This window comes from Exophiala spinifera (genome assembly GCF_000836115.1).
Source record: "Exophiala spinifera strain CBS 89968 unplaced genomic scaffold supercont1.8, whole genome shotgun sequence".
NCBI lineage: Eukaryota > Fungi > Ascomycota > Eurotiomycetes > Chaetothyriales > Herpotrichiellaceae > Exophiala > Exophiala spinifera.
This window is the reverse complement of record NW_015622520.1, coordinates 2,485,897-2,506,149: the sequence shown is the minus strand read 5'-3', so window position 1 is coordinate 2,506,149 and position 20,253 is coordinate 2,485,897. Positions and strand designations below refer to the sequence as shown.

The 20,253-nt window shown below is 52.1% G+C and overlaps 9 protein-coding genes across 9 annotated transcripts; 5 read left to right on the top strand and 4 right to left on the bottom strand.

Moving 5' to 3' along the window:
• Nucleotides 1-1,007: 1,007 nt before the first annotated feature.
• On the top strand, nucleotides 1,008-3,165 carry PV08_10969 (uncharacterized protein; the record flags this gene model as incomplete). Its single annotated transcript, XM_016385281.1, has 4 exons — nucleotides 1,008-1,035; nucleotides 1,094-1,167; nucleotides 1,247-2,070; nucleotides 2,193-3,165. The coding sequence occupies 4 exons, from the start codon at nucleotides 1,008-1,010 to the stop codon at nucleotides 3,163-3,165; spliced, it is 1,899 nt and encodes a 632-aa protein (XP_016231883.1).
• Nucleotides 3,166-3,430: 265 nt separating this feature from the next.
• PV08_10968 (uncharacterized protein) lies at nucleotides 3,431-3,898 on the bottom strand (the record flags this gene model as incomplete). Its single annotated transcript, XM_016385280.1, has 1 exon — nucleotides 3,431-3,898. The coding sequence occupies one exon, from the start codon at nucleotides 3,896-3,898 to the stop codon at nucleotides 3,431-3,433; it is 468 nt and encodes a 155-aa protein (XP_016231882.1).
• An 854-nt stretch (nucleotides 3,899-4,752) lies between these two features.
• Nucleotides 4,753-7,510, bottom strand: PV08_10967 (uncharacterized protein; the record flags this gene model as incomplete). The annotated part of the gene is made up of 4 exons (XM_016385279.1): nucleotides 4,753-6,803; nucleotides 6,848-7,140; nucleotides 7,196-7,371; nucleotides 7,490-7,510. The coding sequence occupies 4 exons, from the start codon at nucleotides 7,508-7,510 to the stop codon at nucleotides 4,753-4,755; spliced, it is 2,541 nt and encodes an 846-aa protein (XP_016231881.1).
• Nucleotides 7,511-7,885: 375 nt separating this feature from the next.
• On the bottom strand, nucleotides 7,886-9,742 carry PV08_10966 (uncharacterized protein; the record flags this gene model as incomplete). The annotated part of the gene is made up of 4 exons (XM_016385278.1): nucleotides 7,886-9,046; nucleotides 9,097-9,312; nucleotides 9,364-9,474; nucleotides 9,527-9,742. The coding sequence occupies 4 exons, from the start codon at nucleotides 9,740-9,742 to the stop codon at nucleotides 7,886-7,888; spliced, it is 1,704 nt and encodes a 567-aa protein (XP_016231880.1).
• A 399-nt stretch (nucleotides 9,743-10,141) lies between these two features.
• On the top strand, nucleotides 10,142-11,932 carry PV08_10965 (uncharacterized protein; the record flags this gene model as incomplete). The annotated part of the gene is made up of 1 exon (XM_016385277.1): nucleotides 10,142-11,932. The coding sequence occupies one exon, from the start codon at nucleotides 10,142-10,144 to the stop codon at nucleotides 11,930-11,932; it is 1,791 nt and encodes a 596-aa protein (XP_016231879.1).
• A 677-nt stretch (nucleotides 11,933-12,609) lies between these two features.
• Nucleotides 12,610-13,489, top strand: PV08_10964 (uncharacterized protein; the record flags this gene model as incomplete). Its single annotated transcript, XM_016385276.1, has 2 exons — nucleotides 12,610-12,658; nucleotides 12,744-13,489. The coding sequence occupies 2 exons, from the start codon at nucleotides 12,610-12,612 to the stop codon at nucleotides 13,487-13,489; spliced, it is 795 nt and encodes a 264-aa protein (XP_016231878.1).
• Nucleotides 13,490-13,851: 362 nt separating this feature from the next.
• On the bottom strand, nucleotides 13,852-14,646 carry PV08_10963 (uncharacterized protein; the record flags this gene model as incomplete). Its single annotated transcript, XM_016385275.1, has 2 exons — nucleotides 13,852-13,941; nucleotides 13,999-14,646. The coding sequence occupies 2 exons, from the start codon at nucleotides 14,644-14,646 to the stop codon at nucleotides 13,852-13,854; spliced, it is 738 nt and encodes a 245-aa protein (XP_016231877.1).
• Nucleotides 14,647-15,569: 923 nt separating this feature from the next.
• Nucleotides 15,570-16,465, top strand: PV08_10962 (uncharacterized protein; the record flags this gene model as incomplete). The annotated part of the gene is made up of 2 exons (XM_016385274.1): nucleotides 15,570-15,973; nucleotides 16,039-16,465. 2 exons carry the CDS (start codon nucleotides 15,570-15,572, stop codon nucleotides 16,463-16,465), a joined length of 831 nt encoding a protein of 276 aa, XP_016231876.1.
• Nucleotides 16,466-17,503: 1,038 nt separating this feature from the next.
• Nucleotides 17,504-19,609, top strand: PV08_10961 (uncharacterized protein; the record flags this gene model as incomplete). The annotated part of the gene is made up of 3 exons (XM_016385273.1): nucleotides 17,504-18,866; nucleotides 18,920-19,378; nucleotides 19,476-19,609. 3 exons carry the CDS (start codon nucleotides 17,504-17,506, stop codon nucleotides 19,607-19,609), a joined length of 1,956 nt encoding a protein of 651 aa, XP_016231875.1.
• Between the last annotated feature and the right edge of the window lie 644 nt (nucleotides 19,610-20,253).

The following is a 20,253-nucleotide window of genomic DNA, read 5'->3' as shown; positions in this document are numbered from 1 at the left end:
TATTTCATCCGCGTCTCTTTTCTCTTTTCTATTGATGAGTGCTCGGGAAAAACCCAGCAAACTCCGACAGCGAGAGTAAAATGATCTCTGTACCAGGCAAACTGTGAGGACATCAGTCCAAAGACCCCCCTTCCGACGTACATTGACTGCTATCCGTAGTGTTTGTCTCACCCAGAAAGTCGCGGGCCTTGTGCACTCATTCTCGGTCGCAACTTTCGGAGGCCATAACTTTGAAATGTGGGTAAATTGAACAATGGCATCTTCATGTTTGCGCCCATTGTTTTCTCTTTGTGATGGGTTGAAAGTACATGGCTCAAGCGGAGTGTCTTTGTGAGCGCAAGCTGTCCTTTCAGATGTCCACGTCCAGGCATAAAGCTATCATATGTATGTGCGTACAGCCTCAGAAACAGTCATAACCGACGTAGCTAGCGACCAGTACCAGAACCATGGGTGATAAGGTGGAGCGGACTATCGATGGGGTCCGAGAGTCCTTCTGCTTATTGGTCTCATGTGTCCATCAAACACGACTCTCCATCCTTCTCAACGGAGTAATCAAGGACTCAATTCTCATTTATAAGTCTGGCGCCCGATCAGGCCATCGAAGCTATGGCATCTTGGCTGCATGGATCGAGATGATACCCGAATACAAGGGCAGATTCCTATCGGCTCGCGCTCACCCGCTAAGTTCAATACTGCAAAGTTTCCTGGACTCAGCTTACAAGCTTGGATCCCTCGGGCTTACTCAGGCCAAATCTTTCAATGGAACGATCTCACGGAGCTGAAATTCACGTATCTCCAGGGGAGCCCGCCTATTGGAGAGAACATTGAAGTTCACTGCCCATTGCCCTGGAACCCACGATACGAGTGAGGCTCTCGCGTGAATGAAATCTCACTTCACGGAAACCATGCGTCGGCTATCTGGCTCTGTGTATCTTGTCGCGACTTATAATCACTTCCTCTCCCAATGCGAAGAGATCCATGCTGGATGATACGACAAAGTCCTAACGATGCTCGACTATCTCATCATTGGCGCTGGTCCTGTCCCCTTTCCCTTGCTACGATTGAACAGGACAATGAGCTGATATTCCCACAGGGCCAACAGGGCTTTGTGCTGCAAAGACAATTCTTGAGTGTGAGCCGGAGGCCAAAATCAAGATTCTAGATGCGGTACGTACGCTGATGTAGTCACACTTCGCAAGCCTGACATTCCTGGGGTTCAAACATCTCTACTGACACAGTTGGATAGAACCAAACTCTCGGTGGTGTGTGGTCCAAACAAAATATCTATCCAAGCCTCAAGACGAACAATCTCCGCGGTGGCATCGACTTCTCGGACTTCCCCATGCACGATGGATTCGGCATTCGACATGGTCAACACCCCACTGGCGAAGTCATGCACGAGTACTACAAGGCCTACGCTGAGCGGTCCAGCCTGTTGAGCATCATCGACTTTGAAACACAGGTCGGCGACATCTCGCGGCTTGCGGACGCAAAGGGCTGGCTTCTCAAGACCACCACTTCCGGAGGCACCGGCGACGCCTCAGGGACCGAGTACACCACCAAGAAACTACTTGTCGCCACCGGCATCACCAATCTCCCGCACCGACCGACCCTCAAGGGCGCCGAGGTCTTTGGAGGTCCGATCATCCATTCAGCGGAGCTGGGCTCTAAGGGAGACCTGCTCTTTGCGAACGAGAACGTGAAGACGGTGGCTGTCCTCGGTGGCGGCAAGTCGGCGTACGATTCCGTCCAGGTCGCAGGCAAAGCAGGCCGAAACGTGGAATGGATCATCCGCAAGTCAGGCAAAGGGCCCGAATGGGTGTTTCCGAGCCACACGAAGATCGGCCCGTTTACGGTCCCGCGAGAGTTTCTCCCGTCACGACGCGCCGTGTCCTTCTTCAGCCCGTGCCTGTGGGACGATGGCTTCAGCAAGCTCCGATACCTCCTGCACTCGACGTCCATTGGTAAAATCATTGCACAAAAGTTCTGGGGTAACCTTCACGCGGCGACCATCCAAGATTGCGGCATACGGAATGACGAGCGCACCAAAGTTCTAGAGCCAGAGCAGAGGTAAGTATTTGTGTCCGTTTTGTGATTATCCACATAGCCTCTTTGTGCCTCCCAGAAGAACGCCTTTTTGGTTCGGCATGTATGTTCTTGCTCGGGAGAATCATTCACTAACACTCACACAGCCCCTTCTGGTACGGCACCGCGTCAGGCGTGTACAACTTCGAAAAGGACATCTACGAGATGATCAAGTCTGGACAGGTCCGCGTGCACCGTGAAGACATTTCCCACCTGTCCGAAGGCCACATCACATTCACGTCCTCCTCCTCTCCTTCTTCGTCCTCTGATCCCGATCCCGGTCCCGCGGCTGCCAGTGAGGCCCACTCGATCCAAGTCGACGCTCTGATCACGGCGACGGGATTCTCGGCCAAACCGACCGTGACCTTCACCCCGACGTCGACGCACAGCGACCTCGGCATCCCCTCTACGACGTTCACGCGAGGCCAGCATGAATTCTGGTCCACGCTCGACGGCGCCGCCGACGAAAAGCTCTCGCGGGCCTTCCCCCGTCTCGTGTCCGGGCCGTTTGCCTCCCCGAGCAGCGACACGGTGAAGCCGTACAACGCCGGCATCGACCCGGAGACCAACTACACCCCCTTCCGGCTGTACCGGGGCATCGCGCCTCCGGGGCCCACGGCCAACGGCACGCGCGACCTCGTCTTCATCGGCATGTTCAGCAACCTGGCCAACACCCCCCGGTGCGAGCTGCAGTGTCTCTGGGCGTACGCCTACCTGAGCGGCAGTCTCGCCATCGACCCGGACGCGGTGTACGACGAGGCGGCGCTGATGTCGCGGTTCGCCCGCTTCCGCGCGCCCTTCGGCCACGGTCGCTTCTTCCCGGACCTCGTCTTCGACCAGGTTCCCTACATGGACACGCTCCTGCGGGACCTCGGGCTCAAGTATTGGCGCAAACCGAGTTTTGTGCGGGAACTCTTCGAGCCATACCGGGCCGCCGACTACGAGGGCGTGGTCAAGGAATGGTTGGCGACGAAGCCTGGCCGGTGTGCAAGCCTGGCCTCACATGACGCCGGTGCTGCTCACGGCGCCACCAACAGTGGACACGAGGAGACGCCGCTTCTCAAGAACAAGGGCGTTTGAGTGTGTGATGTAGACCTGGGTCAATGGTGGCGAATGGGGTCGGCATGCCTCACAGTGGCAACGAACACCTCTTGGAGAGGTCAATGAATGAATGAGTGAATGATGATAAAGATAATGATTCTTTTGAAATGATGGGTATCGAATTGAGACTGCCTCCCTCAGCTTCAAGAAACAAGCTATTTGGTTCTCAATCCTAGGTTGTTTCTAATCCTCCGTCCCCCCTCCCCTTCCTTCCTTTCACGCCCACACCCCCAAAAAGGCACTATCACTTCTTATCATATGGATACGATACTGCAAAATCATGGCCCTTTCCGTCTTTTGCATACCGCAGCTTGAAATCCCCTGGTACAGGTACACTGGACACGGTATCGACGAGTGGGACTGTGTCAACTGAGGCAGTCTCGGCTGATGTGTAGGTCGCGCGGAAGTCGTGGCCTTTGCCGTCCTTTGCGTATCGGAGTTTGAAGTCGCGACAGCCCAGCGGAAATGAAGGTGCAACCGCTGTGGCAAGAGTCTCGTCCACGCCTTGTCCATTTGTGGAATAAGGATACGTCGACGTAAAGTCGAATCCTTTGCCGTCCTTGGCGTAGCGAGCCCTTTGGTAGTCTCTACATCCGCTCGGCGTGGACGATATCGTCGAGGTGGTCGACGATGACGAGTCTGATCTGAGCGAAGACGAGGAGCTGTGCGCGAGACGGCTGAAGAGCGAGGGTTTATTTGTTGGCAAAGACATCGTGGGAATCTTGAAAGGATGTGCGATATGCGTCTTGCTGTCTGCAAGGGTCGTATATCCAGCCTACGGGATAACTTTCGGTGCTGGGAAGGCGTAGGATATAGTGTTCAAGCTGCAGAACCCTTTATGCTTCAAAAGTCGAGAAAAGATGGTCGTCAGCTTAGATAAGACTGATGCATGTGAGACGAGCACGGCTTCAGTGAATGATTCTTCGATGTGATCGACAGCTGCTTCGTGTGATATATACCCAGAGGCGAGAGGTATTGTTGAGCTCTCGAGCTGAGCCCTTGAGCTGAGACAACTGCGGCCAGGTGGTCGAAGTCAAAGCCACGCTCATAGTAGAAGACTCTCACCGTGAGTTTGACATAATCGCAATGCCGTTCCAACTGGTGGCTTTCGTTCTTTTATGCCATTCGATACGTCATGACCAATATGAGGGAGGGTCGACAGCGACATCGTCAAGTGCAGCAGTGGCTTTGAAAGGCTCACGCTGACGGGAAAGGAGCGTCTAATCTAGACCATAGAGGCAGGGTGGTGAAGTCACAGTGACGTGTCAGCGCCTACATGCATTTACTCAGCAACCTATTTTCAGCCATTCACAGTACTGTGAAGACAACAGTGGCTGGCTGCAATTTCGAGTAGCTGAACATGTAATTGTAAGTTCAAAGTGTTGCGTGAGATTGGTTGCTTGCTGACCAGCTGTCTCGTATACGACTCGTGACCATACTCGTTTCGGTAGTCGTTCGCGACAGAATATAGACGTGGTCAGCTAATTGTAACTTTTGCATGCGTAGCACCAAAAGCGCCACGATATGTGAATGATGGACTCTGCACATTGGTTGACAGCATTGCAACTAATATCTGGCAGCCTCTTTGAAGATTGGCACGGTCGTAAAGTCGTTCTGATTCCAGAGAATTTTGTTCGAAGCACTCAGCTCAGCGCCTTCATCCGTGCTACTCAACCCGAAGCCTTCGTTCTCTTCAACAAGCTGCTTCGAGAGGCCTTTGGGGTCTTTGGGGATCCAGATCATAGGTGTTTTGGAAATCAATGCTGGATTGAGATATGCATTCTTCAATTGCTCATCGGTGTAAGAAACCGACTCCTCGTACTCGCCCTCGGGATCTTGGAGCCATGGTCGAAGAGCCTTTTGTGAAGCGAAGATGTGAGGCTCAAGAAACGCTGCAAGAGGGTCGAGCAAGATTGAAGGGACTTTCCCGGCTCCAAATCTTTCTACCCGAGAACGCTGCGTCGCGTCCCCGTTGGAACTCAGTAGTGGCTCTTCCTCTTCCTCGTCATTTGAGAGGACATCCACGGGCATATAAGTCTCGAGCGGGGTGAGGTATTTGTTGACGGTGACATGATAAAGTGTAGTTAACACTAGAAGAATGGTCATCATTGTCGAAGGTCCCGGAGCTTTCTTGATGCCAAATAGGCCGATCAAGCACAGCTCTGCCAGATACAATGCAGTGATAAGATGCTGCAGAGCTCTTGTGTAGCTCTCACCTCGTGTTTCTGACTTAACTTGTATCACGTAGAGCAAATTGTAGCGGTAACTCAAGTAGAAGAGAAAGATCCCAATGCCGGCAAATCCAAGGACCAGGGGTGCAATACAGGAATATGCTATTGCTATCACCGCCAGGTTGGTGAATTTGGGATATACATTGAACCAACTGATTCCTTTCATCTGTGCATACGTGTTGAACTTCTGCCGGGGAGTCTTGGCCACGATGTGATAAAAAACCAGGTACGAGAAGAGATCTGAGTAGTTGATAATGTTCTTGGCGGCGGTACCCAGACCCTGAATAATGAAGTAGGTCAGGTAGAAGTTTGAAGCTTTTGGGAGATTCTTTGCAAGCAGGGTTGGAACCGATGTTGGTTCGTTGGCAACCTTGTTGGCTACAGCAGCCGCCCCAGAGGAGAATGTCGTTATGAGGAAAACCTGAACGACTTGGAAAACGAAATACCAGTTTTGAGCCCACTTGTTGACCTCAATGCTGGTGGGTTGACCAGACATTGTCGCCACGTATTTGAAGAAATATGGTACGTAAGAGACCACAGTGCTGAGTAACAGGGGCGGTACTAGTCCGGTCAGAAGGGCCAACACTGGTTCCGGAAGTTTGTTGATGAACCGGAGCCAGTGGAACTTCTCTGTCAGGTAATTGATATTCGAGATGGTTCCGATGATGCCCACAGGAATTGACCAAAGAATTATGGTGGCGAGCGCTAGTGCTATGGCAAGGTAAGAATAAGTGATCCGTAGGGAGGGGTCAAGGGTGAGATTCTGCCAAAGTACTTCTTTCGGTTGTACACCAATAAATTTTGGCTGTAGCGTGAGTGGTGAGGCGTGTCGTACTTGCTGAAATGCCAGATGAGCGCTGACCTGGTCTTTGAATTCCACAAATACAGCACCATGTCTTACCCTCCGTTCATGGACACCAGCTTCTCGTATCTTCTCCACATCAGAGACGACCGAGGTAACATCTTCTTGCAAATGTGATATGCTGTCGATTTTATCCCCGAGAACATAGTGTGTGCGGTGAATAGGTCGATGGTCCTGGACGCTCGTAATGACGGCCGCGCCGTCATGGTCGTTTCTGTAAACATGGCCCTTTTTGTTGGCTCTTCGCAGAAGGTCCACCTGGGCTTCCTCGAGCTTGTCGACCTTGGAGTTTCTCTTATCCACCTTGCTCTCTAGATGACCCAACTTTGATACTGGCCACGACCGGACTGCATCTTTACCGTAGTATCGTTGAAGATTTTCAGGTCGAAGTCCATCGGATGGCACAGAGAGGAACATCACCACCCTAGCTGACAGTCGAGTGGCATTTAATGTTACGGTCTGATAAGCTTGACGAAGTCCCACGACGAAAAGCCTCTCTCGGGTGATGAGCAACATGATGAAGGCTACTGACATCAGCAGGCATTTCCGATGGGAGACTCAGACATACCGAAGAAAACCCAGGCGACTACCGCATGTGCGTATAGTCTCTCGGCTTTCGAGACGTTGCTGAAAGAGATTCGGTCTAGCTGCGTAGAGTCACCACCTCCGGACGCATTCACAGCGAAGAGGGTTGGCCAAGTCAATAGACATCCGACACCACAGATTAGGACAATCATCCGAAGATAGCGGAGAAACAGGTATGCCTCCATGGAGGAATGGCGCAGAACAAATTTGTCGTCAAGGGCTTTGAAGTCGTGATACCACGATACGGACGCATGGCTGGACGAGGGAGTCTGATCCCTGATTGGCGTTAGCATAAGTGTATTCCGGTCACCAGCAAACCTGATTTGCATACTTGCGTGATATGGTACGAAAGTACGTTCGCGGTGCGTAGATGTTCTTATATCTCGGTCGGAGAAGAACAAATCCCAGGAGGAAAACACCCGCTGTAAGTGCTGTGGGAATCAAGGCAGCTCCAATGGCAGCGAAAGAAGTAGAGCCTGAGCTCCGGTGTCCACCAGCGCCTGGGGTCTACGGGCATTAGCAGAATCCTTGAGACGGTCAAGAGTATGTAGATGGTTGTTGCACATGTAGGTATTTGGTGATGAGGGTAATGCCTGTAAGCGAATGAGGTTGCTGTCTTCCATACCTTGTCTTTGGCGATCTCCATTGCAGGCGATTACACCAATTGACCGCTCCTAATGTCAAGTCCTCGAGCACTTATAATCAGAGCAACATATTCAGGACCAAACTTCGTTCATGGCAGCATTATCTGTGTGGTAGGCAAGAGATTCCATGACGAGGTTGATGATGTCCGAAGCAGGCAGAAGATCCAATGTGTAGAGATAATACGTCATATCACGTGCGTGTCCAGCGAAGAGGCGAACCCCTGTGCAATCCCCCATGAGCCACTAGAGTCCAGCTTCATGAAGGAGTAATACTTTTTTCTACCCGTTCAGTCATATTTAGTCCATCATTTTTATCAAGGAACCGAGAATTCCATGCCAACGCCTCGCTTGATGCAAACAGATGTCCAGAGAGGCTTTTATGAGTTAGTCCCAGTCAGACTTCTTTTTCCCGATGATGGTCGCCTCTCATTTTCGCTGATGGGTGAGTCCAGCGGATGACGAGCGTCATCTTCCGTGATTGGGACCGAGTGTATAGCGCCTGGCATAGACACGGTCCTCGTGGGACTCGCGGGACTATTACTGGAAAACAGCCTCTCACTAACCCGTCGCCCAAGTCCACCCTTTTCTGTATTGAAAACATGCTCCTGCCCAGGCTGCGAAGGCATATCGTACTCTCGCCGGGGACCATCGACAGGTGCGATATCATCTGCGATTGCATCTTCATAACTTGGTGGGGCCTCGTCGGGGATATTATTATGTTGCTCAGGGCTGTATGACTCTCCTGAGGTTTGAAAAGAGTACGTTTCAGATACAGGAGTCGTGGGTGTCCCAGTCGGCGTTGGCTTCTGCACAGGCGACCCATTATTATGATGAGGTCGTGGGGGAAAGACGGGTGAGGGTACACTCTGCGGTCGTGGGTTGTTTGCCATGGCTTGCAACAATTGCGGCGGAGGTGCTATCCCCGAATAAACCATCACAGGCAATCGCAGAGGAAAAATGATGAGTTCTGGCCGCATTCCATCGGCAACTTCGTGAGCAAGGCCGACTCGAATCTCAAGCTCGTATCGACGAGAGATATTGCATGTATCGAAGGTCGGACAAACAGTATTTGGTATAGGACAATCCTCCCATAACCTGGATGGCAATTTCCACTCCTTGCGGCTTTTGTCAGTGGCAGTCGCCAAGGGCATGTTCATATTAGCTTGTGACATCAAGATCCAGCTTCCACTCTCTGTCCGTTCTAAGTCATGCGCCCTGACGTTCGTGTAGCCGATCAGTTCTATCTGCAGCATACTGAGATAGACGTTTGCCGAACTGTCATTGAGTTTTTCAATGAGTATCCGAAGAGGAAGCCGCTCGTTGCAAGTAATGATGGCGGGATTCGGGAGTCGCGCATCGACCTGAAAAGCCGGCGGTTCTTCTTCTGCAGATTGTGGTGCCGATGATTTCTTGAAAAGTCCCGTCTTTTTCGAAGGCGCAGGGTATGGCTGGAATTGACGCCGACGCCGAGCAAAGGTCTCTTCATGGCGGTCTTTAGGCCGAGGGGGTTCAATGGGGAGGAATTTGATATCACAGATCTTGAGCGTGTTAGCAGAGTACTTCAATTACGGAATTTGGCCTCTTATACCGATCTCAAATTCTCCTGGAAGAACTTTGGGCGGACAACGGTCGCCTTAACATAATACTTTATCTCTGCCTCGCCTGGAAAGCCGCTCAACGACGGAGGTAGGGTCTTCTTCACATGCTTATTCAGATCCGGAGCGAACTGAACATTCAAGTGGCCGAGTTTGATGTCTTTCATTGCCATTGAGGTTCGCTTTTGGCAGTCGTTATTGAACGGGAACTAAGGAGGGAATTAGCCGCGTGACCAACCCAGCAACTATTATCTTCGAACCTTGAAGCTAAAAGGATAAACATATTGTCCTGCGAGGAGTGTATACGCGGAAGGCGTCGTCTTGTCTTGTAGCTCAGGCGTCGGGAAAACAGTGAGGACTTTGTACAAAAGCTGTGTGGCATTGGTGAGCGCTGGATCGGTGACGGAAGAACCTGTAGCCAACCTTGTGTGCTTCTAGCTCGTACCTCCTCTTATCTGAGCGTTCATTGCCAGGAAATTTCGGTCCGGAGAGTCTGGTGCGACTCTCTCCCTCAAGCTTGACGGTGACAGCGGTGATTGCGGCATCGTATGGAAGGACTAGGATGACCCTGCCGGTCACGAAGTCGAGATTCGTGTAGCATCTGGATTCCGGTTGATCAAACTGGATATGGACCGACATCGATCCGAGTCGAAGTCGACATTAGAACGATAGCTTTCTCAGTCAACGGAGAAAGGGGCAGTCTTCGAACAACGATAAGTAATAACAACGTCTCTTAGTTGAGGATAGTGCGCCTGAACGAGGCTGAGCAGAAACATCGCGGACGATCGACCATTGACGTCGCGTGGAGCCAGAGCCCGACCCCAGGAGGAAACCGAATACGACGAGGGGTCACGTCCGGAAAAACTATTATCCGTCCGTAAAGGGTCTGACTTCCCCTCGTTCACTTTCTGTTATCGTCAGCTTTTACTGGACCTCGGAGACAACTGGGATCTCAACACGGCGCTTTGAGGTGGTAGACGCCAACAGGCACCATAAAGGTCCATCCAACGCGTGACACGCGATGTCTTACTATGCCAGATGAAACAAGTAACCACTGGCCGCAGAACCGCTAAACCCCGCCAGCCTGTGAAGCACACCAAGACCTTCACAGCGTGCTGGACGTGTCGGAATAGGCACGTAAAGTGTGGCGAGGAGCGCCCGGAATGTGCAAGGTGTCTGAAAGGAGGTTTCTCTTGCCAGGGGTATGGGATCAGATTGGTCTGGGTCGACCCTAACACACAGGAACGGGAGCAGAACAGCAGGCGGGCGATAGGTGCTCCAGCCATATATGAAGATGATTCCAGTTTCATGCAGGTTGATATCCTTGAGGCCTTGGACCTGATAGAAGGTTTCTCGGCAGAGAGTGAAGAATTGTCAGCAGGTCCTTTCTCAGTCTTTCTTCTCGACGATTATGGTCCGGGTAGCCTGCAATGCGGAAGTCCACAACAGAGCTCGGAATCTTCATTATCCCACAGCTTCCTCCCATCGCCGTCACAAGCTGAAACTGACGCTGACGAAGAGGAAATCGAGACGATTCATTCGCCGTCAACATCAATTCTTTCGCGGTCGGATATCGATTCCCCCTACGGTTCCATCGATTTGAGCCAGGCCGCTCAACCACCGGCTCTCCGACATCTGGACCTTCTTCCTCGACCAAGGGAGCAACGCGAGCTGATCCACCACTGGACAAGCTTCGTGTCATGGCATCTTGTGCCCGTGGATCGTTCGGACAACCCCTTCCGCAGCGTCTTTACGCCCTTGGCGCTCGCCGGGCTAAGTTCTCCTTCGAGCCAGTCGAACGGCCAGATCGCGCTCTTCCATGCTCTCTGTTCCGCATCCGCGTTCAGTCGCAGTCAGCTGTTGAATGACGACTCCAAGACCCTAACCCTTGCCATGAAACATTATAACCTAGCAATTATGCACCTGCGGCATACCTTGGCGACCGTCAAGCACAACCCCAACACCAAGCCCGGAGTCGAGGTCCAGCGTGGTGCCATCTTGGCCACCATCACCATGTTTTCAGCCATGGATATGATTACAGGCCGCTCGTCTGAGTGGCGCACCCATCTCCAGGGCGGGGCGTCCTGGCTAGCGACGATCGAGGGCAATGCATGGAATCGTGACAAGTCGTCCTCAATGGTGTATCAAGGCTATCTCGCCATTGCAGCGCTATGTAATATCAATCTCCCGTCGACCATCGAAGTGGACATGGAATCAGACAACTTCCTCGATGAGCAGCACTACGTACTGGACCGATTTTTTGGCCTCACGCGGCCCATGTTGAAACATATTGTCATTATGAATTCTTTGATCAAGCGTATCTCCAACACAAATCCAGACACGAGCGAGGAGTTGCTCAACAAGCTTGAGCTACAGCTTTACATGCAAACACCGGAGGCGCTGGACATGGAGAATTTGGATCCCGTTTCGCAGGCATTGACACGGAATCATGCATATGTCTTCTACTATGCCAGCTTGATCTACTTCCAGCGAACCCTCAAGCGACGGCCGCCCGAAGAAGTCCAAGAAATGGTAGAGATCGCTGTGGGTCACCTTGAAGCAATCGAGGTTCTTGGAGGAGAGACGATTGGATGTACGCTAGTGTGGCCGCCGTTCATCGTAGCTTGCGAATGTCTGAGTTCAGATCTCCAGCAGCGCATGGTCGCGTGGTATATGATGAAGCGCAGACATGGATTCAAGAATCTGGATCTCTCCAAGGACATAGCGGAGGAACTGTGGCGGCGAAGGAGGAGTGAACCATCGTCGTCAGTGGATATACAGTGGCAAGATGTTTTGAAGGACTTGAAAATGGATATAGTGCTTGCATGAGGTGCGAAGCTTTCCCTCTTACGCTGCCTGATATTGCAGGTATTAAAAGCAAGCTAGGTTTAGGACACACAGATACAAAAATGACCCCTTTGCACCTTGGATTTAATGTCATATGAGCAGACTTGTTGTTGCGTCGAACAGTCAGGTGCAACATGATGGTAGTTGTTGGTGTCGTTAGATATGCAGGCCCGACGACAGTATTGACAACCCGTACGCGCTCGCGCTCGTTCTACCTCGCGACCCAGACCCCCAACATGGTTCGTCCCTCCGTTGAGAGTCGGGGTGCTGGTGAAGGGATACAGACTACAAACACGCTGCGCCAAGGACGTCTGTCACCTTACGTAGACGCTCTGTTCCTCGACTTATGGTTAACGTACAGCAACACGCGTCGAAGTACTTTTGGGTGGTTTGGCAAACCGGCACGCGGATACGAGCAACATTTGAAGTGGCGCTTGTAGAGTTCCAGGGCTTGCCAGCCACGACGACCAATTTTTTCGGTCATCCATGAGTTTCTCTTATCGACCGTCATGTCCGATGATGAGTTATGAGGCTTCAAGTCAAGTCACACTGCTGTCAACGAGAAAGGTGTCTTTTTTTGTTTCTCGCGTTCCGCGTTTCTACCTTGACCACCCTGCCCTCGCCGGTGTTGTCCGCGTTGTCTCCGCGCGTACGCAACCATGTATCACTTGATGAGGTCTCTCTACCTCTACGCGACAAGCAAGCCGGGTGAGTGTGGTGAAAGCATGCCAAAAAAACACCTCTCGTTCATGCGACGAAGCATTCGGCTGACTGCGCCCGCGTGGCTCTCCAGAGTACTCGATAATCCTGCTCGGCCTCGATAACGCCGGCAAGACGACCCTCCTCACCCAGATCAAAGCCCTTTTCAACACCGCAGTCGATCCGGCCGGGCAGACTGGCGACGCGGCCCCCTCGGACACGGCGGGCAACACGGTGCCGACCGTCGGACAAAATGTCGCTACCATCGATCTGCCAGACATGTACCTCAAGATCTGGGATGTGGGGGGACAAATGACCCTACGGAGATTATGGACTAGTTACTACAAGAGCGCGCACGCCGTCGTGTTCGTGGTCGACAGTACCGACTTGGGCAGCGGCGAACTGGATAACGCCCCGAGAACGCCAGGCTGGCATACGCGGAAAAAGAGCTTCATGAGCAAGGCAGACGATGATGAGCCGCAGACGCCGTGGTCACCGACAACCCCAATGACACCGGGAATGCTATCGTTAGGCCCCTCACAAGGACGGCTCGACGAGTGCAGAGCCGTGCTGGAGAGCGTGCTGGAGAATGAAGACGCCGCGGGAATACCTATCCTGGTACTGGCCAATAAGCAAGATCGCGAGGATAGCCTCGAGGTCGTGAGAATCAAAGAGGGCTTTGTGAGGAAGGTCTTTGAAGGCGAGAAGGGCGGCATGGTACGAGATAGCCGCGTGCTACCAGTCAGTGCACTTCGAGGGACCGGGGTGAAAGAGGCTGTGGAATGGGTCAAGAGCCGAGTTGTCTGGAACAAACAAAGCCGACCTCCAGTCATGAGATGAGAATGATACTACTTATGACGATTGAGTCTCCGTCCATGGCCTAGGGCGGTAGCTACGATGTGTTCCTATGAGCGACTTCTGGCGGAATACTTCAGCGCTCGAAAGATTGTCTGCGCAAATGCAGATTGAGCACATTGTGCGGTTTTCGACGAGTGCTGATCCTCGCGGAAGATACAGAATCCCAGCCGCGATTTTATCCTTGTGCCTCCCAGAAGGAGAGGCACGAGCCTGCTCGAGCGATATATCGACTCTCCTTGGACTATGACTCGACATGGCTGATGGCAAACGTCGCGTCGAAGAACACGATTCCATCGCTCCAGGCCTATCTGCAGGCAAGTCTACACGGAGAGGGTAATTTACGTTCAATCAATCCATCCCTCGGATTGTCTGTCATACCCGATGAGCTTCAGGTCGATGTTCATCACCTGAAGCATCTTTTCCATAGTGAAGAACTGCTATGTATATTAGTGCGCCCAACATATCAGGGACGAGAGGGATCCCAGACTTACACTGGAATCGGTGTCGTGCTCTGTCGAAATCTCTGCTGTGCGGCGTCTCTCTGTGCCAGTAGTTGTAGACTCGGAAGAACATTCATCGTCGACTTTCAATTGACGAGATTCGTAGCTTGTCCTCTGATCATCGTGCCAAAGACGAGCATCCTCTCGTGAGCGGTCTTGCCAGGCTTTGAACCCACCCATCTCATCGATGCGCTCCTTTGCTTCCTCAAAAAGCTGTTCAGCGACGTCTCGAGCAACCTTCTTCCATTTCGAGATCAAGCTCCGCAACTGTACGTCCTGTTGCGACGTTTCGATATGTAAGACCTGCTGAGCAAGCTCAAGCGAATGGGAAAGTTTCTTCAATTGAAGGGACAGAGCAACATGTTGCTTCTGATGACCTCTGCGGTCAAGACATAGGTGGATCTGTCGATCAGGGTTGGTAGATTTGGAGACAACAGGCGATGCGGATGTTTTATCTGCATCATGAGATAGGGTCACGGGCGGCGAGGATTTGTTAGTGGCTTCTTGAAGCCTTGTTTCCGGGCTGGAAAGCTCTCCCTTGTGGGAACGATTGCTCGAAAGTTTTCGTAGCGGTGAGCGAAAAGGCTTGGTCAACGATGCAGCAGACTGGTCCAGGCGTCTCCTCTTGGCCGGATGCATAATGCCTCGTACGGGGGACTGCTTTTTACGGGCAGTGTTCACCCCGTAGTCAAATTGTGTGAATCACAGTACCAGCAATGATAGGTGGAGTGTGATGGTTGAAAGTTCATTGAGAGGCGGCTCAGGATGGATTCGCCTTTGATTCGGAGGATGGCATCAGGGGCATGGAAGCTGAGGAGGCCGATCCGTCAACCCATCAGTCCTTGCGTCAGGGATCTGTGGCCAGGCTTAGAGGCGTCCGAAGAAACAAAGCTTGACAGAGGCTGGCCAGCTTACGGAGTATCCCTCAGCTAGCGACTCCTGGCCACTACTAGAGTCTCCGGATGGTGGTGCGTAGAGTCCTGGACGCAACCGGCAGAAGCAGCGACAGGCAAGGAGTCTTTCCAGCCACTGACAGCACGTACTGATTGGCTGCAGCGCGTGCAGTGGGCCACGCCGCTTCAAGACAGTCGATTGGCCTGCTTTCGCTTGCGTAGGAAAAATCGCAGCGTTGACGCCTCGTCTCCGGTAACACCTGAAGTCGCTCCTTCACTGAGACTCTGTCTGCGTCCGCATCTGATCTGAGCCAAATCAACCCAAGCCCATCCCGAGGATTCCATGCTTCACACGCCCCCAGCCATGAGCACTGTCTCATCATCATCACATCGACCTTCCCATCCTCCTCTCCATCTCTCCCTTTCCTACCACCACCTTCACCCATCATGACACCTCACCACCACTCTCACTCCTAATCGTCAAATTCACCACCAGACGAAGCTCAGCCTGGCAATAATAATTACCTCACACTCCACAAGCGAAAATAATTTCAGCCGCCTGTCAGGATCAACGAGCGAAACGTCCGAGAGGTCCCTTGCCGCTCACCCTACCACAATTCCCTGTGACCTCGCCGTCCATCCACAACATCACAAATCCTCATAATCCCCATGGCCATCTCATCGTCGAGCACACCTGGTCGCTCACCCTCAGCCCGGCCTGACAAGGGCAAGAAGCAGGGTAAAGTCGTGGTGCTGAAGCTGTCGCCTGAATTACTGCGTCGCTTCGAGGAGCCGTCCATGAAGACAGAAGAACCATCCGTCCCGTCGTCGGCTTCCTCCCCTGCCCCTGCGGTCGACGACCAGCCCACTGTGAAGGCGCCTGACAGCCATGACAACGCCTCAGAGTCTAATTCGACACCGGCACCAAACGGCGACACACCTAATGGTGATACCTCTAAGAAGCGCAAGAATCCTGGAGCAGGTAGCAAGAGAAGCCTAGGGCAAATGGCATCTGAGTCCAGTGGCACACCAAAACCACGAGGCAAACCAGGTCCTAAGAAGAAACAGAGATTGTACGTCCACATGTACCCCGTAGCCCTAGCCCTGCCTTCAATGATATTCTAACATGATCGTATAGGGATGATGGCACCATTGATCCCGGCTCAAACCGACCGTCATTGCCTGCCATGCCTGGAGGCCATCGATTAGGGCCAAAGGCAAATCAGGGTGCTATCAACGCTGGCCTTCGAGCCTTGGATCGATCAGGAAAACCATGTCGCAAATGGACCAAGAAACCGTTCACCCTCAAAAGCTTCACTGGCATCGTGTGGGAAGTGCCATCCTGGAAGGGCAACGAGAGACTCTTAATGCTCAACGGCGAAGAATCGAGTGATGCCAAGGAGACATCCCAACAGAGTAGCAGTGATATGAAACCCAACGAAAGCGACACTGCCATGGACAGCAATGCTGGCGAACAACCCGACCCCATGATTCTGACTACCCCAGCCGCCAGTTCTCCAGCCCCAATGCCACCGCCACCTGCAGCGGTCGCCGCCCAGGGTTGACCAAAAGTTCTCAAATTCTACGAACAGACACATTATCATCGAACCTTCAACACTACTCCGGCCTACGTGCCCTCTTGGGCCAGTAATTTACTCGACGGCTCGACTGCTGTTCATGACAGACCATGACCCTAGCATCATGCATCCTATGTCGAAAATACCAATACATCTCGGTACTACTCTTACCCCAGTACGAAGGTTCATTTTTTCAGCATGGCGTTAGGATTCGATTCTCCATGTGGTTCCCTAGGATATGGCTGGCGCCAGGGAGCCAGTCTTGCGGTTTTAGTACCAAAAAGAAATGTATCAGGTTGATGGTGGATAGGACTGTGTTGCACTGGTGGTGCCTACACACCTGGCTAACGAGAGCCGGTCTCTTGCTAAACGGCTCTAGACACTTTAAGAATATTGTATGAATAGAAGCTGCGTTCGAAATACCATTCCACGGCCCTAGCATCTCTGACATTTGGCCAAGTCACCCCCCTTGTGTAATTGTGCATGCTTCCACAGCAATTAAGTCATGATCTATTCGTATGAACTGACCATTCTCGTCCTGGACGGATGTGCGTGTTCCCTGTTATGAGGGCGAGTATCCGTGAGAACTCGAGCGTACTTTGGTCACTCAGACCCAAGTGGTCCCAACTTGGATGACGCTGTCGGGGGCTCACTAGGCTGGCCTATTCCGTACCCCCGCAAGTGGACGACCTGCCACCGAAACGCCGCCCAATACAACTGCATCGAACATGACCATGTCGGTGAGATAACAGCCATTGCGGGAGTGCTTGCCTCAGTCACATCATCGAATTGCCAGCAAGTACGGATACAGATATTTCGTTTCATCGACAGGTCAAAGCCATGGGTATCGACAAGAAGCTGGTACGCTAGCCTATCCTCCTTCTACTCACCGAGTTGCGAGCCATCCATACTGCTATCGTTCCGATTACTCCCTCGTGACTACTGATCGAACTTTCGCTCGAGCGCGACGAGATCCTCCTTATCTTCTTTTCCTTTCTCTTTGAAATCCCCATTAAGACCGCTCTCATGGCGGACGGCGCCGGTTCGAATAGAGGCCCTAGGTCAGCCTATTTCAACCACATCCCCAGACGCATGTCCTACGCTTCTGTAGCGTCCGGCGCGAATCCTCAGTCGAACCTTCCTGCACCTCAGTCAGAACCGTTGTCTCACCTTGCGGCGAATTTCACTCCGAGCAGTTCGTATCCTTCTCACGAATCAGAATCTCAGATCCAGGGACGACAACCACCTCAAGAGCACGAGTCAAACGGTTCCCAGTGGCGAACTCGAACTCCTTTCCCGCGATACTCGAGGAAGTTCTCACACATCCATGCTGCAGAAGCAGGAATGATACCCGTCAATCAGTTTTTTGTCCCGTCGTACCTGAGGGCATCGAGGTATGTTGCGAAGCTAGAAGCTGCACACAAGGCGAAGTTGAAGAGGGAGAGGGAGCACCCACCAAACCCAACCTCCGGAGCAAACTCACTTTCCACGAGCGCAGGGCACTCCAATGCTCAAAGACTAGCGCCCTCCCATCGTGGTATGACATACGACATTATAGAAAGCAACCCGCCCAGAGACGATCTGGCATTGATGCCTTTGCCCTCTCGCTGGAGCGAGCAGGATAAATATCCTGGCTTGGATGCAATGAACGAGGGTCTCGAATTGAAGTACACCGGTTCTGGGAGCAAAGCAGAGATCGAGGCAGCGTCGGTGCGCGCAGACTACCCCATGCCATCGGCTTGTGGGATATACTACTTCGAGGTGGAGATCAAACACAAGAGCAAAGATACAGCCATTGCTATTGGGTTCTCTACGGCAGAAGCGTCCCTAGAAAGACTTCCGGGGTGGGAGACGCACTCATGGGGATACCATGGTGATGATGGTAAGATGTTCTGCGGCGAACACTCCGGCAGACACTACGGTCCTACTTTTGATGCAGGCGATGTCATCGGTTGTGGCGTGAATTTCAACGCCGGCCATGCCTTTTTCACAAAGAACGGACAAGACCTTGGAGTATGCTTCAAGGAACTGAAAAAGGACCTGCGGCTGTTTCCCACTGTGGGAATGAAAAAGCATACAGGAGCACTTGTTGCTGTAAACTTTGGTCAAAGGCCTTTTGTCTTTGACATTGATGATAAGATGGAAAGCGAAAGGGACAAAGTGGCAAAGGACATTGATAACGCAAAGCCTCTATCCTTGACGGAGCGCCGAAACGAGACGACCCTCGTTCAAGATTTGGTCATGCAGTTTCTGAGCCATGATGGTTACGTGGAGACTGCTAGGGCTTTTGCAGAAGAGGTTCAGAGGCAAAGAGAATCTCTGAGCAATACAGTATCAACTCCGCCGGCTGCTCCGCCTGTGGATGATACTGAAGCTCTAAACAGACAAAGTAAGCATAAGAAGCCCTTCGTCATCAGCTATACAGTACTTACATATTTTCAGAAATTCGACGTGCGATCCTCTTTGGAGATATCGACCGAGCTCTCGAAGCCACTCAAGCTCACTTCCCCTCTGTCCTCGCACAGAATCCCAACATCGTGTTCAAGATGAAATGTCGCAAGTGGATTGAGTTAATCAGAAAGACAACTGAATTGAACGCAAGAAAGAACAGTGCCCAATTTGGAGCTTCCGCAGCTACAGACGATGATTTTGCTCAGGACATGGATCTCGATGACCAACCCAATGGTGGGAGCCAGAGCAACGGCCTAGGGAAGGCCGTTGCCAGCGAGACCGTGCTACTCCGCGATCAGTATCTAATGGAAGCCATGGCATATGGTCAGGAATTGTCCAGAGAATATGGTGGTCAAGAAGATCACGCGCAAACGCTTAATGAGACCTTCAGTCTACTCGCATACGACGACCCTACAGTCAGCGTCAACGGTCACCTTCTCGACCCTTCCGGTAGAGCTGCAGTTGCTGAGGAACTTAATTCTGCCATTCTCGGCAAGTCACCCATCCTCATTGTACCTCATGTGGATCAACTGCTAACGTGCATCAGTCTTCCTTGGCCGACCGCCTGCCGCTTATATTGAGAGAATCTGGAGGCAGACCGACGCACTTCTCGACACATTAGTCGATAATGAGGGCGGAGCAGCAGCTTTCGTCAACGTCCGGGCGGCGTTTGAGACGTGATGGTTTGGACAAAGTTGTGAAGACGTAGGTTGGCGCGTTGGGGGTTTTTTTTTCATCCGAAACATTTCCTTGTGTATAGCTGGATTACACTGGTCACTGGAGCATCACTCCCCTACGAATTCCATGCGGGCAGCAGGCATCAGGCGAACTGGCGGCCAAAGTTGTTGTAAACTGAATTAGACAATTGGACTTGTTATTTTGTGCTCAGAAGATGGAACGGCTTTTGAACTGCAAGAGAGCACTTGTTAGATGGTAGACAAGTAACTGTTCCGGTCTCGACTCTTCCTGGACAAAAAGCAGAGTAAGCGTAGGAGTATGAAGAGCCGAGTGCAGTGTCCAAGTCCAGTACCAGTATGTAGACTACTGAACCTGGGGCTGTCGAAGACCCGAAACCCTACGGAGCACGGAGTACACGTCTCGACATTGAATAGCACGTCTTGGCTTGATTTGGACTGGGCGTGTGCCCTCGTCACAAGGTTCTTTCTTGCTGGAATACTTCGATCACCAAGTCACCCTAATGCATACGCCTTTGCATCTGCGTTCAAGACCGAGCGCCTTAGATCAAAGTCAACGATTGGCATTCTGTCAATGTTTCCAGCTGAAAAATAGCAACAAGCCAGCTGCTACCCATCTCCACGGGGACA